Source organism: Vidua chalybeata, chromosome 3 (genome assembly GCF_026979565.1).
Source record: "Vidua chalybeata isolate OUT-0048 chromosome 3, bVidCha1 merged haplotype, whole genome shotgun sequence".
In the NCBI taxonomy this organism is placed as follows: domain Eukaryota; kingdom Metazoa; phylum Chordata; class Aves; order Passeriformes; family Viduidae; genus Vidua; species Vidua chalybeata.
In genome coordinates, this window is record NC_071532.1 from 7,138,773 (window position 1) to 7,151,697 (window position 12,925).

General features: G+C 38.1%; 1 protein-coding gene across 6 annotated transcripts in view; it reads right to left on the minus strand.

Annotated features, from left to right (window-relative positions):
• Positions 1–12,925, minus strand: part of MACROD2 (mono-ADP ribosylhydrolase 2) — an 852,188-nt gene that overhangs the window by 62,375 nt on the left and 776,888 nt on the right. For 5 of the 6 annotated variants that reach the window (XM_053937065.1, XM_053937063.1, XM_053937062.1 and 2 more), the window contains 2 exons: positions 9,459–9,500; positions 1,144–1,212 (listed from right to left, as the gene is read on the minus strand). In XM_053937065.1, coding sequence (XP_053793040.1) covers positions 1,144–1,212; positions 9,459–9,500 — 111 coding nt within the window. The remainder of the gene's footprint in view (positions 1–1,143; positions 1,213–9,458; positions 9,501–12,925) is intronic. The other variant, XM_053937064.1, reaches the window with a different exon arrangement.

Consider the following 12,925-nt stretch of genomic DNA (forward strand, 5'->3'; position numbering starts at 1 on the left):
AACTGGGTTCAATGCAGCATGAAAAACACTCAGGTGTGATGAAATTTCTTGGGTCCCTCCAATAGCTGTCCCTTCCAGGTGATGACAGCTATTGCTTTAATGACTTGCCCGTAACAACCAGTCACAATCTTAGTGACAGCATGTTACTAGCAGTTAATAAAAATGACAGATGTTAATATTTTTCTGCTCTTTGTGACTCACACTATACCCTATTCAGAATACTTTAGGAGCTAAATGCACAGCACTAAGTCAAAATGCTGAAGATTGTGGAGCCACTGAGATACAAAATTAGATAGGTCATTTGAGGAATATTAGGTCAAAAAGAATCCATGGCAAGGAAGTGTCATGGATTAAAGATGAAGGTTCTTCCTTTTATCTATGTCACAGAAGAGGAATTTCTTCAGCATTGGGGTATTTTGCTCTTCTACAAATCTGAAAGCAGTGAAAATAAGCCTTTGATGTTAACATCTTAGAAATAACTCTTCCAATGAGATAGAGATGAGGAAAATAAACTTTGATCCAGTTTTAGAGCAACATGGACCACATTAACGTCCATACACATGGACAAGCTTCCCTGAGCAGACTCAAGTGGAGGAAAATATCCTCAGAGCAGCAACACCATAGGCATAATGTTAATCACCTGTGACTTCTAACTGCTGAGGGATGTACCACACTGTGTAAGATCTAGAAACATAAACATTGTAAAAAGGAAAACAGTAAAAATTTCTTGTAGAAAAGGAAAGCGAGGATTATATCCCTCCGTGTTTCACAGCAGGTACCTGACCAACTTAACCAACCAGACTATGACCCAAGCCCCTCACAACGTGGATTACACTTGGGCTTTTTAACTACATGAAGTCAGAACTGGTTAGAGATAAAACAGCAGCAATTTATTAAGATGTATCAGCAATAATCAGTAGCCCATCACATAGAAATATGGTTTGTACTTGTGACTCTACCTTAGGATGAAATATACTTCATAATATTTATAATCCCTTTATCTAGGCCAAAAAGAACTCTCCAAGTGTGTGCAAAGAGCATTTTTAACTGAAAGTTTTCAATTTTTTTCCCAAGAATTCAAAACAAAATTTTCCTCAAAATGTGAATTGATTAATAGCCCTGAGAAGTTGTTAGACCACCTACCTTCAGCATCATCCTGCAGGTCCTCAGGCTGCTCTTCTTTGCTCTTTGTGGGAGATGAAGGCTGGCCTTCTTTAAACATAAAAAATTATAAATTACATACATTACTTGGAAATAGTTTCATTGTATCAGATATTACCATGTGTGATACCACAATTGTATGTTTTATCTTAGCACTCCATTCAGTACTCAGTGCTTATCTTTCTGCTATTTAAATTATTGCATCATCTCTTATGAAATTTATAATATGTGTTTTTCAGCCTGGACTGGACTTTCTCAGACTTTCACAGGACAGCACTGAAGAAAGCTCATACTTAAATAACATACTGCTTCATCAGCACTACAGAAACAATAACCATAACCCTCAACCAAATAATGTTTTAATTTGTAGTTGCAAACATAATATTTATTATACTGCATTATGGAACTGTGGAAAAATAATCTGAACTAAATGATCTTTTTTCTCAGCTCAATTCTCCATTCACTGTTTTAACACAACAACAAATGAATATAGACTGAAATTAATAATTAAATGAAAGGTAGGGAAACAAATTTCACAGATTTCACAAATTCACAATTTCACAAATTTTACAAATTTCCTTAACTTCACACATAGTGAAGTTAAGGAAATGAAAGCTTTACAAGATAGAAAAAAATGGCTGAAAAAAATTCATTCCAGCCTTTCAGACAGTGGGCAATATCAAGCTGGAGGAAAGGGAGCAAAATAAGTAATTGAGGCCAATTAAATGTGAGATCTCCCTTACATATACGGACTGAAGCACACAGCGTTTAATATCAGTTGGTTAAACTTCAAATATTATGAACTTTTTCTACAATATTTTCAAAATATCCTGTCAACATAAATGATGGCGTTACTGTTTGTTTGCTATGACACACCTCAAGGCACAAACTGGTAGCAGAGAAAGTCTGTTAATAAAAAGGGAGGCCAAGCTGGAAATTAGGCATAAAGGTATTCATAAATTAAGACATTTAATGCAAGCAGGTTCCCTAATTAAAACATTCTTTAAACATTGTTGCTTAACCACAAAAGCAGTGACTGACAGACAATTAAAACTCAATTCACTGCGCCTACTGAATGTATTCAACCGTGATGGGAAAATGACTCTCTGTCATTTGACTTTCTGTCAAACCTCCTGATTCCTTGTGGCTAACTGAGGGCTTGGTTGCAGGAGAAGCCTAAGGAAAACCTACTTTTGTGTGTGCTGGAAATAAACCTTGACCACTCGTAAGCAGGAAATTTAGGAAGACATATGACCTCACATTATTCACCCCTATTGCTGTTACCATTAGAAAATAAGAATCATGGTATTACTTCAAACTGATTAGCTAATACCAACTAGGAAAAAACTATCTACACATGTTTTATAATTGCTTAAGTGTTTCAAAAACTCCCAGGTCTCTCCTGCTGTCACATATATGCCACACAATCATCTACTCTTTATGTTGCTGGAGTTTTAAACAGAGCTTGACAATGAGATGCCCAGCTGTCATGAAGGACTTGGCTCTGTTAAAAGCCATAGATTCTCCCCTTTTGTCTTCTACCCTTCCACAGTTACATATATCTAAAATCACAGTTACATATATCTAAAACCAAAATGCTGAAAATTTTGAAACAGAAGGTATGAAAGCAGTTAGGATGTGAAAAAGGAACTTGCAGATTCAAGGGGTAGTTGGACTCAATGACCCTTGTGGGTCCCTTTAATTCAGGGTATTTTATAACTCTAAGAATATTGTGTTCATTCAAAAGACAAAAAAGGGAGTCAATCATTGGCTTTGAATGGAGGCCAGGGAACACAGAAATATTCTCTGCCAACCATACTTATGCCCAAAAAACCCAGAAGAGCCATGGATTGGGAAGGTGGCAGGAGAGCTCAAAATGTCAGCAAAAATTCCAAAATTGAGATCTGTATGTGAGTAGTTAAATTCTATCTCACTTTCTTAATTTTAATTAAAGAGCATTATAAAAAAAAAAAAAAAAAAAAAAGGCCAAACTGAACATTGCTTCTACAAATTTCTACTAGAAGGGAGTTTACACTTCTTTCTAGAACTACATACAGCCCAGAGCATGAAGAGCCCTTAGCAATCAGTAAATAAAGTCAGTTACTGCAAAACAGAACAAGCCTTGAGGTTTGGCTTGGTACCAGGTGGTAGACTGCTCCTGAGAGCACTTAATACGGGACAGGTCATGTGTCATGCCATCATGCTTGCTCATCTGAATTTGAAATTCAAACACTGTATTTTGAGGAAAACAAGAGTTTTCAAGTGCTAAGATGAATTTCTTTCTGAAGTGAAGAAGGCAGGAGTAACCACAAGAAAATCTATGGGGAAAAATAAAGGCAAAACCTGCCAAATAAAGACATGCTTTGTCAACCCTTTAAGGGGCTCAGGAGCAATGCTGATAGAGATCAACAAGAACTGTAATACAAAAGAGAGATACTGAAAATAACCAGACTTGTGATGACTTATTATGCCAATGCTCTCACTTTCTTTCAAAAAATAACTTGAATATTTATAGTGGGCCATATCAACACATGGCTTCTTTGGCTCAAATTCCACTCTGAACTATCTGCTATGTTTTCTTTTTTGTTTGAGAATAACTCACATGAGGGGACTGAATCAATAGTAATGCTTCAATCAACACTTCCCCTCTACTGAGGATTTTTATCATCTAACCAATCCATGAAGTTTCCTTCCAGTCCCACACATCAAATGTCAATCAAGTTAAAGTGCAAATGTCCAGCCAGGTCTTTCAGGACTATTTGAATACATTAGATAATATAACCAACATCTTAATTGACAGCCCAAAGAAGGAGAGGGAAGAGGTGTACGTTCAGAGAATTCAGAACTGTTGCTATCTCAGAAGAAACCATCTTTTTGCATTCTATAAAAAGCTTCAAAATGCTCACAAAAGGGTATACAGGCAGTGTCCCAGGAAAACAAGATTTCAATCACAATTTCACTATTTTTAGCAGATATCCCTTATTCCAGAGACAGAAAAGGATCTGTGTTTACTATGGTCAAAATAAAACTCTTAACCCTTTCTGCTCTCCTGCCATGTGTATGTCCTTCCAAACAGTTAGCCAAATATTACAGAAATTATGTCTGTAAATTTCTTTTTAAAAAGAGCATACCTTCAGACAGGTGTCTGAACTGATCATATTAAAATCTTTTCTAATTGTGATCATTTGTGCAAAAAGGTTTCTGAGCTCTACTACTGGGAAACATACTTCTTCTTTATAGGCTAATTCAGATGGTCAGCAAGTCATGTAAATCTCACAGTCTGTCTCCAAATAACAGATTTCCAAAATCACAACTCCCAAATTTGCCTTGTTGCAAGTGATTGCTATTTTCATCTCAAGAAAAAAAGATAAAGTCTCCTTCCAAAAATCAATCTCCAAGTGTAAGTGTGTGCATACAGTGGAACATGCAAAAAAAAATCTGTATTTATGTATCTTGGTTGTAATAGGGTGTTATTAAGACGTGATAGTGTGAATGAGATCCTTCATCTTGTTGTTTTAACTGGCTGTGGCTTCTAGGAAATGAATAGGTGATTCATCAGGAGAATCAGGATAGAAACAGGATAAACAGCAGGGTATTTATTAGGAATAACTACTTGATGGGAAATGACAGTACTGTGGCAACAGACAAATAGATGAGGTCAAAAGGCTTTGGTATCTGGCAGAGACTGAAGCTGAACAGGTTGAGGGAGAATATAGATTCAGATTCAGAATTAAAAGTTTTTCCTGAGTGGTTTTTTTTTCTTCTTCTTTTTTTTTTTTCCTTTTTTTTTTTTTTTTAATTGTAATGGCAATAGTAAGAGAATTGACTTATGTCAATAAACAATAACATTATTATGTGCTGACATAAGTCAATTTTCTTACCATTAGGGTGAAAAAAAAAAAAAAAAGGAAACAAAAACACTCAGGAAAGACTAACTACTGCATCATCTGGTACTTGTCTTGGGTTATGTAGGAAATCATTCACAAAGTAAAGCTGAGATGTAGACCTGCACAGGCCCAGACCTGCTATTTCTATATCTGCCCTTTTGACTCAAACCCTTCTAACACATCAACTGCATGACACATGATAACCTCAAAGCACTTCAAATTAAGTGGTGCTGTTAAGCCAGCAACTGCTACAAGACTCAGCATTCAGAGTAACAGACAGGTTAAAAGCCTGTGAATCAAATGCCATTAGAAGAGTGGGTTTGAGTGTGTATATTTAAAAAGAGTGGATTGTTTTTATTTTTAAATGCTTTTTCTTATTCTAGTATGTCCAATATAAGCAGTGATGTTATATGATAAACTTGCCAAAATTGTCATTCCTGCTTGTTGATTTTATAGAATGACTATAGATACTACTGGATATTATTGTCTTGGGGATGGATTTTTATCCCATACCCATTTTTGTTTCTGTTTTTGTTTTGTGCCCAGTGTGGTCGCCGCCTCCCTTCCCCTCTCCTCCCCCAGCTCTAGGAGTATTGCTATGGGTTAGAGCCAGCCTGGGATTTCCTGTGAGAGTTGGGGAGAAGGACAGTTGCTTCCTTCTGCTAGGGTGATTTTGTCTCCATCGCCACGTGGCAGGATCCCTCTGGCAGGGATACTTGTTGCCTTGTGGTTTTTGCCCATGTTTTTTTCTTTCCCTTTGGCACTGTGACTGGAGCTTACTGGTTTGCTTCTCTGCTTCTCTGCTGCTCAGGGAGCTCAGAGCAAGTGTGTGCAGTGCCGGGACCCGGGAGAACCCATCCCCTGCTGGGGGACGCCTGCTGTGTGCAGCCGGGCCCCGGGACCAGCCATCGCCAGTAAGCATCCACGGGAGCGATTCCCCATCCAGCCCCGCTGCTCGCTGCTGCTGCTTCAGGGCTGCTTGCTACACTGGAACCCGACCCCGGACACCCCACGGCTTCAGACAGGGCCCTGGAGTTTCTGCTACATTTTGTTTGCCACCCCTGGGTGTGCCTGCTTCTGCCATTCCAGTTTCCTGCTTCCGAGGTTTCCTGCTGCAGTCCATTCAGTTTCCCGAGTGTCACTGAGACTGGCTGCTTCCCATGAGTTGGCAAAGGAAAGGCCATTGTCTCTGTCTGCTGCTGGCATCTCCCTCACTGTGAGGGAGATGTGGCTGACCTCCCGCCGCAGCGCCCCCTGCAGGCGCGGGGGAATCATCGCACCCGCCCTGCCCGGCCGGGAGCCAGCAGCGCCCCTGCCGGCTGTGCCCGGAACTGCACCGCAGGGGAAAGTGCCTGCAGCCCCGAGAGGCTGGGACTGCGTCTGTGCTGCTGCTGGCCTTGTTTGTCTGCCTTCTTATCCCTGTACATGCTAGTAAAGGACTGTTATTCCTTTTCCCATATCTTTGCGTGAAAGTCCCTTAATTTCAAAGTTATAATAATTTGGAGCGGAGCGGGTCACATTTTCCATTCCATAGGAGGTTCCTGCCTTCCTTGGCAGACATCTGTTTTTTAACCCAGAACACAGATGTAATTAAGACATTCTCTTATTTATTTTGAAGAGTAATCCAAGAAATGTAGGCTTTTCTGCATGTAATGAGATATCTGCACTTCAGGGTGGTAGAAACACAGGATAAATAATTTTCATAATGTATCCATCACTCAGTAATACACCCATTTGGTAATCTGTTATTTCTTACTCCCAGTTAATTTTCTGTCTATTCCTAAAGCCTAATCTGGTGTGCATTGAAGCCAATGGACATATTCCCACTGCCTTCAGCAGACACTGAACCAGGATCCGGTCGGTTTTTTTTTTCTCTAATTTTTGCCACCAGATTTAAACTACGACATTCTGTAACCTCCACCTCACCACCCTACGATGTTCCTAGAAGTGTGATTTGTACAGACACAATGAGCTTACATTTGTGTCCTTGCATTTCTCTGTATTTCTCTGTATTTCTCTGTATTTTCTATTGATCTGATATTGGCCCTCAGAAACACCCAGCCAAAAGGAAGCTGAGGCACAGGAATTTACCTAAAATTTAGATTTCAACTCTGCCAAAGTTCCTATACATGTCTAGTCTGCAACATGTGCTCTCTAGGAATCCAACCTCTCTTTTTCACTTTAAGCAAAAGAATTAGAGGAAACACCCCAAATGGATATGGACAGCTCAAGGAAAAAGTGTTGTCAGTATTGGTGCCAACTGCTGACTCCATCTGCTGCAGTCATGACCCATGAAGTCAAGTGGAATGAAGAATGATTATACAATTAATATCTTGTAGTGGTGACTAGAAATTACTTCTCCATTTTCCTCTTTGAAGAGTAAAAAGCAAATATCCTCCAAACTGATAAAATTTGACTATAAAAATGAAAACTGCCCTCAATGCAAAAATTATGTTTGTATTTATAGTTCCAGTAAACACATGCTACAATCATTAAAAACACCATACAAAAACAGGTCAAAAGGGAATAACTTGTATATCTGCTCCACTACCGGGGTGGATATACAAAAGATACTTATTTTTAGCCCTGTAGGTATTAATTGCTTACAACCAATGCACTGATTCCCAAATTATCTCCAACAGATAAAGAAATAACCAAGGATGTACTCTTAAAGCTCACAGCATCCTAAACCATCAAGGGCAGCTCTGATCTGATCTGTCTCATATGCACGGAAGAAAGAGCCAGGTAGGGAAATATCTTCTTCAAATTACATAGTTCAGTGATAATTTCCCAGAGTATCTATGTAACTTTACCTAAAGTAATGAAGCTGTGAAGGATATAAGACAAAAAAGTAGAATTGCACTTCCTTTTAATTCTAATTTAAAATGGTTAAAAAAAAATAATTTGTATAATCCCCATAAAAACAAGACAAAAAATGCAAAATAATTTGCATTTAAAAATAAATTAGAAATTAAAAAAATTAAAATTAGAAATGTTAGATGAATACTGCAAATTTAACCGTAGCAATATCTTTGGCAAATGTTTGTTATACAATGACGGGCCTTTTTTTTTTTTACTTTTATGTATGTTCTTACAACTTTATCAATCACACTAACTGTATTAAAATTACTAGATGTTCCTATCCAGTAATCTTGACACCAAAATGTAATTACAATTATATGTAATAAAATCAACAGGCCAGAACAGCCATAAAGAATGTGCTAATCCATCAGTATTACACATATCTTTGTATATCTGTTTTCACATCTTTGTATATGCACCATTCTTTGAGTATTTCTAATTTCTCAGGTAATTCAGTGGTTGTCAATTTGTCTTTAGGGCAATCTCGCCAATTTAAGTAGTCAAAATACTGCTTCAAAACCTTTTACCTCTGTTTTCTGGCTGGTATATCCCTGCCTCTCCCCATGTGGCACTCCTTTCTGACCTTAAGTTTAAAGTCTGACCTAAACTCCTTATGTTTTCATAAAGAGAGCTGGATGTTCCTGCACAGTCACTGGACTGTGATGGGATCAGGGTCACAGAAACCTTGAAGGAAGTTTGGAAGGAGAGGCAGAGGAGTAGAGGGAGCTACTTTGCACATTAAAGGAGATGCACTGCGCAGAAATCCATATGGAACAGGAGATGTTCACTGAGGACCTCCAGATGAGGGAGGGGAAGTATCAGAAGGTGCTGTGCTGGAAGTCTGTTATAAAAAACCTGGTTAATATTAACTGGAACAAGCTTCCTTGAAAAAAAACTAGCAGAAATTTCCTGAATGGAAGCTTTTGTCCTCATGGGAGTTATCTCATCCTCTGTCCCCTCCTTTTCTTGTTCCTCTGGTGTTTCTTCCCCTTTTACCTATTCATCATTTCCATTTCATGTCATCCACAAACCCTAAACAATGACACCTGTTTTAAACAGTAGACTATGAGGACCAGGAAAAAAATTCTCTGAACCATTGTGTGACCAAGATCAGCATATTTAAGACTTTGTGGAAGAGTTTTGCTACTGTGTTCATTGCAAACATATCACTGCCACTATTCAGAATGGAAAATTACTCAAGAATTGCTCTATTCACACTTTTCTACAGGCAAAGAGACTGAAGAATTATAATTATTTTCCCTTCATGTTCAAACTAGCTATTGATAAAAAGGAATGAAATATCGCCCAGAGGCTCATAAAGTGATGACATTAAAAAAGTAGTCTCAGCCAGTCTTACCATGCACTATTTACTATCAGGGATGGTTCACCCTAATTTTGTGTAAAAACCAGAGATGACTGTGGTAACATTGGCAATAATGATTAGCACTGCTTATCTTGACTAAGGCTATTAATCTTTAGATTTTTTTTTCAGTTTGGCTTATGCTTCAGGGAAGTAATATATTTTAGCACAAATTATTCTTTACTCACCTCTCTCTTCACTCAACTGAGGCCCTTCTTCATTAGCATCACCTGTCAAAAATAAAAAAAAAATGAAAGGAAAAGGTTACTGGGAATATCAGAAAACATATAAAATGAAATATTCCATGTTTGAAATTACTCATATCTTAGTCTGCCTCCTCCTGTTCAACATTTTTCAGCAAAATCTGGAGCTGGATGGGGAGGAAAGTTTCGATACTGGTTACTACCAGATACAGGTAATGCAGGGAATAAAGACAGGGAATGAAAGTCTGCATAATTTACAAAACTCTGCAAATAAAGACAGGTATAATAAGAAATTCCATTCTCTTTCCTGCAGAGCTTTTGGTTTACTTGACAAGTTTCAGTTTGCTCGGTTTCCCTGGAACAGTGGGCTATGTTAAGAAGAGAACTAGCTACCCTACTAGAAAACCACATAAGGAAGTTACTAAATATCTGCCAGACAGGAAAATTGGTTTAAGAACAAAATGAATCTGTGAAGACCGAACTTGGGCTAGCTAGGAACAGATCATTTTTAAGCTTAAGATGAGAGACAAGGAAAGAAGATTCCTTTTGCAAAAAGTTCCATCTTGGCAGCAAAGGAATTTCTTATAAGTTGTTTTGCTGAGTTAAAAAAAAAAAATTATCAGCCTTAGCTGACATCTTGGTAGTTCAGTGTTCCAGAGCCTCAATCATATAATGGAAAGCTCACTGATCACAGATGTTTGTCAATTATGTTCCTGATTCATACAGACTCCATTTGTATCCTTTTAAACAGTTACTGAGGGACTTATTACCAGAGCCTGTAGGACAGGACAAGAGGGAATGGCTTTGAACTAACAGAAGGTTGGTTTAAATTCAGATTTGGGAAGAAATTCTTCATTGTGAGTGTGTTGAGTCAATAGAACAAATTGACAGAAAAGCTGTGGATGCCCTATCCCTGAAAGTGCTTTGGAAAATTTGGACTAGTGGAAGGTATCCCAACCCTTGGCAGGGTAGGTTGGAATCAGATGGTCTTTCAGGTCCCTTCCAACCAGTCATTCTATGATGTGGGCATGTGCAAATTCTGTAGCAAGCCCACAACTTCTGTGTGAGGCTTAGTATCTTTCAAACTGGCATATAGGCGTATTATGATTGACCACCATATGAACTCCAAGGAGCTTTGCAATATAATAAGCAATGCTAATGGAAACTAACAGCAGTATTTAGGTCCAAATTTACAGGGTTAGAACTTTACATCAGAAGCTCTGCTAAGATCCAAATTCTGTGACTGGCTATGAGGTCTCACCAAGATTTGGAGCCTGACACTTTATTCTAAGTAGAATGAGAGCATAAAAATTGGTTAATAATAAAGGTCTCTACTGGGAATTATAATTAATTATAAGCATTGAAGTCAGGAGTGTGAGAATTTTCATGCTTCTGAATCTTCAGTAGATGGATCTGCATCCACTCTTTTCCTCATTTCCTCTCATTCAGACATGATCTGGAGAGCAGAACTTTTAGAAAGCACTACATAACAGCAGATATTATTCTGACCCAAGGAAGGAGAAGGCAGCAGTGATGCCTTGTGAAGGCTGACCTAGAACAGAGACTAGACGGTGCTAGAGAATAAAGTCGGTATTTATTAAGAGGTCTCAGTAGATCCACCTTGGGCAGCACAACTTAAAAAGGCCACAAAAATGGATGACTGGTCACAGGGTCGCACACTTTTATAAGTTTTGGTCCATTAGCATATTGGAACTAATTGTCCAATTATAGCTTTAGCCCATGAAGTCCCATCCTTCTTGTTTTCTCTCGTCAGTCCAACATTGTTTATGTTCTTGGGCGTGAGATTTGGATTGGCTGTCCTTGCGTCCCCAGCTAGAGAAGAAGTTGTTTTGTCTACCTACTCTGTGAAGAGAGCTTATTATCCCCTAATATGAAGCCTAGATTTACACACTAAAGCAGAATAGAATCTGAAAAATACAAAAGGTAAAACCAGAGGCATCAACAGGAGCCGAAACACCTCAGTGGTGGCAAATTCTCCCCACAGTGACTGCAGCCTCTCTCCCCCTCGAGAGTGAGAATGAGAGCTAGAGGCTGTGCCCAATCCCTTCCCCCAGCCCAAAATCTCTTGGTGACTCTGGCCTTCCCAAGAGAAAACCCCTCAGGTAAAGGAGTAGCAGCCAGCTGCACCCCTCTTCTGTTGCTACATCCTTTTTCTCTCTTAAGTACCAGTTGTGATTGTTTCTTAGCAACAAAAGGGAGAAAATTTCCTAAGCGAAAGAAAACAAAAGGAAAAAATCCTAACCCCCAACATACAACCTTAAGGAGATTTGACAAGTAATTTAAAAGATAAGAAAATGAAAAATATTGTTAAAGCCCATGGGAATTCTGTCATTGGCTTCAAAAGAGCTAGGATTTTCAACTGGAGTTCTGTTATTCTTCAACAAACTGCTCAGAAAACATTTGGCAACGTAGAGATTATTAATTATTCAGTTTCCAATAACATGTTCTTTCCATGGAAGCATTTATAATGAAACCAGCATGATAAGATTTCAAATTAATCTAAGATAGGAGACTAAATCAGCAGAATCTTAACATATATATATCACCTGGTCTTCTGTGAAAGTTCTTAATTATAGTTTTGTAAGTGACTTGGAATATGAAATTCCCAAAGCAACAGAATCGTTTCTAAGCTAGTGATAATGGACACAGACAAGAAATCTGATGTTATTAAAAAGTAAGGAAGTCATTATGCAATATAATTATGAAGAAGCAAAGACTGCTTTTGTGAACTAATTTTGAATTAAAGGCTGGGGTTTTTTTTTGGGAAAAAGTACCAAAGGCTTGCTGAACACCAATGAAGTCTCTGCATCATTTCTGAAAATGGAAGTTGGGCTCCCAATAACTTGGTGATACAATCTCTGAGTCATTGTGGTGCCTTTGAAAAATTTACCTCAATCTAGGTATGAATCTGAGTTTCACTTTGGCACACAGCAATCCCCAGCCACTTCATGTGTCCATAATTATTACTCTCATACTATAAATCCACCTGGTAGAAGCATTTCCCTGTTAAATATAAAACATTCTCCTTCACTGGCCTTGGTGTGGCCGGCTGAAGTGATAAACACCATGTTTAGCTTACAGAGCTCTATATCAATACCAATTATTGGAGATAAAAACCAGTGGTTTAGAAGTCTATATCCAAAATGCATTCACTTACCCCCTGAAAATAATGATATTAAGGGCAGTTTCTTGGTTACTAGTTCTGAATAAGTAAAACTATTTTTTACTGAAGCTCTATGTGCTTAATATAAAGCAAAATCAGTGCCAATATTTCCATAAATTAGATTTGTTATACCTAGTTTTGTTTTTCTTTTGTTTGTTTAGTTTTTATAATTTTTAATTTTTTCTAATGTTTTCCTATACAATTTCTTACCCCATCTAGAGGAAGCCTTTGAAAGGTTTGTTTTGGTTTGAAATATGCAGCACAGACA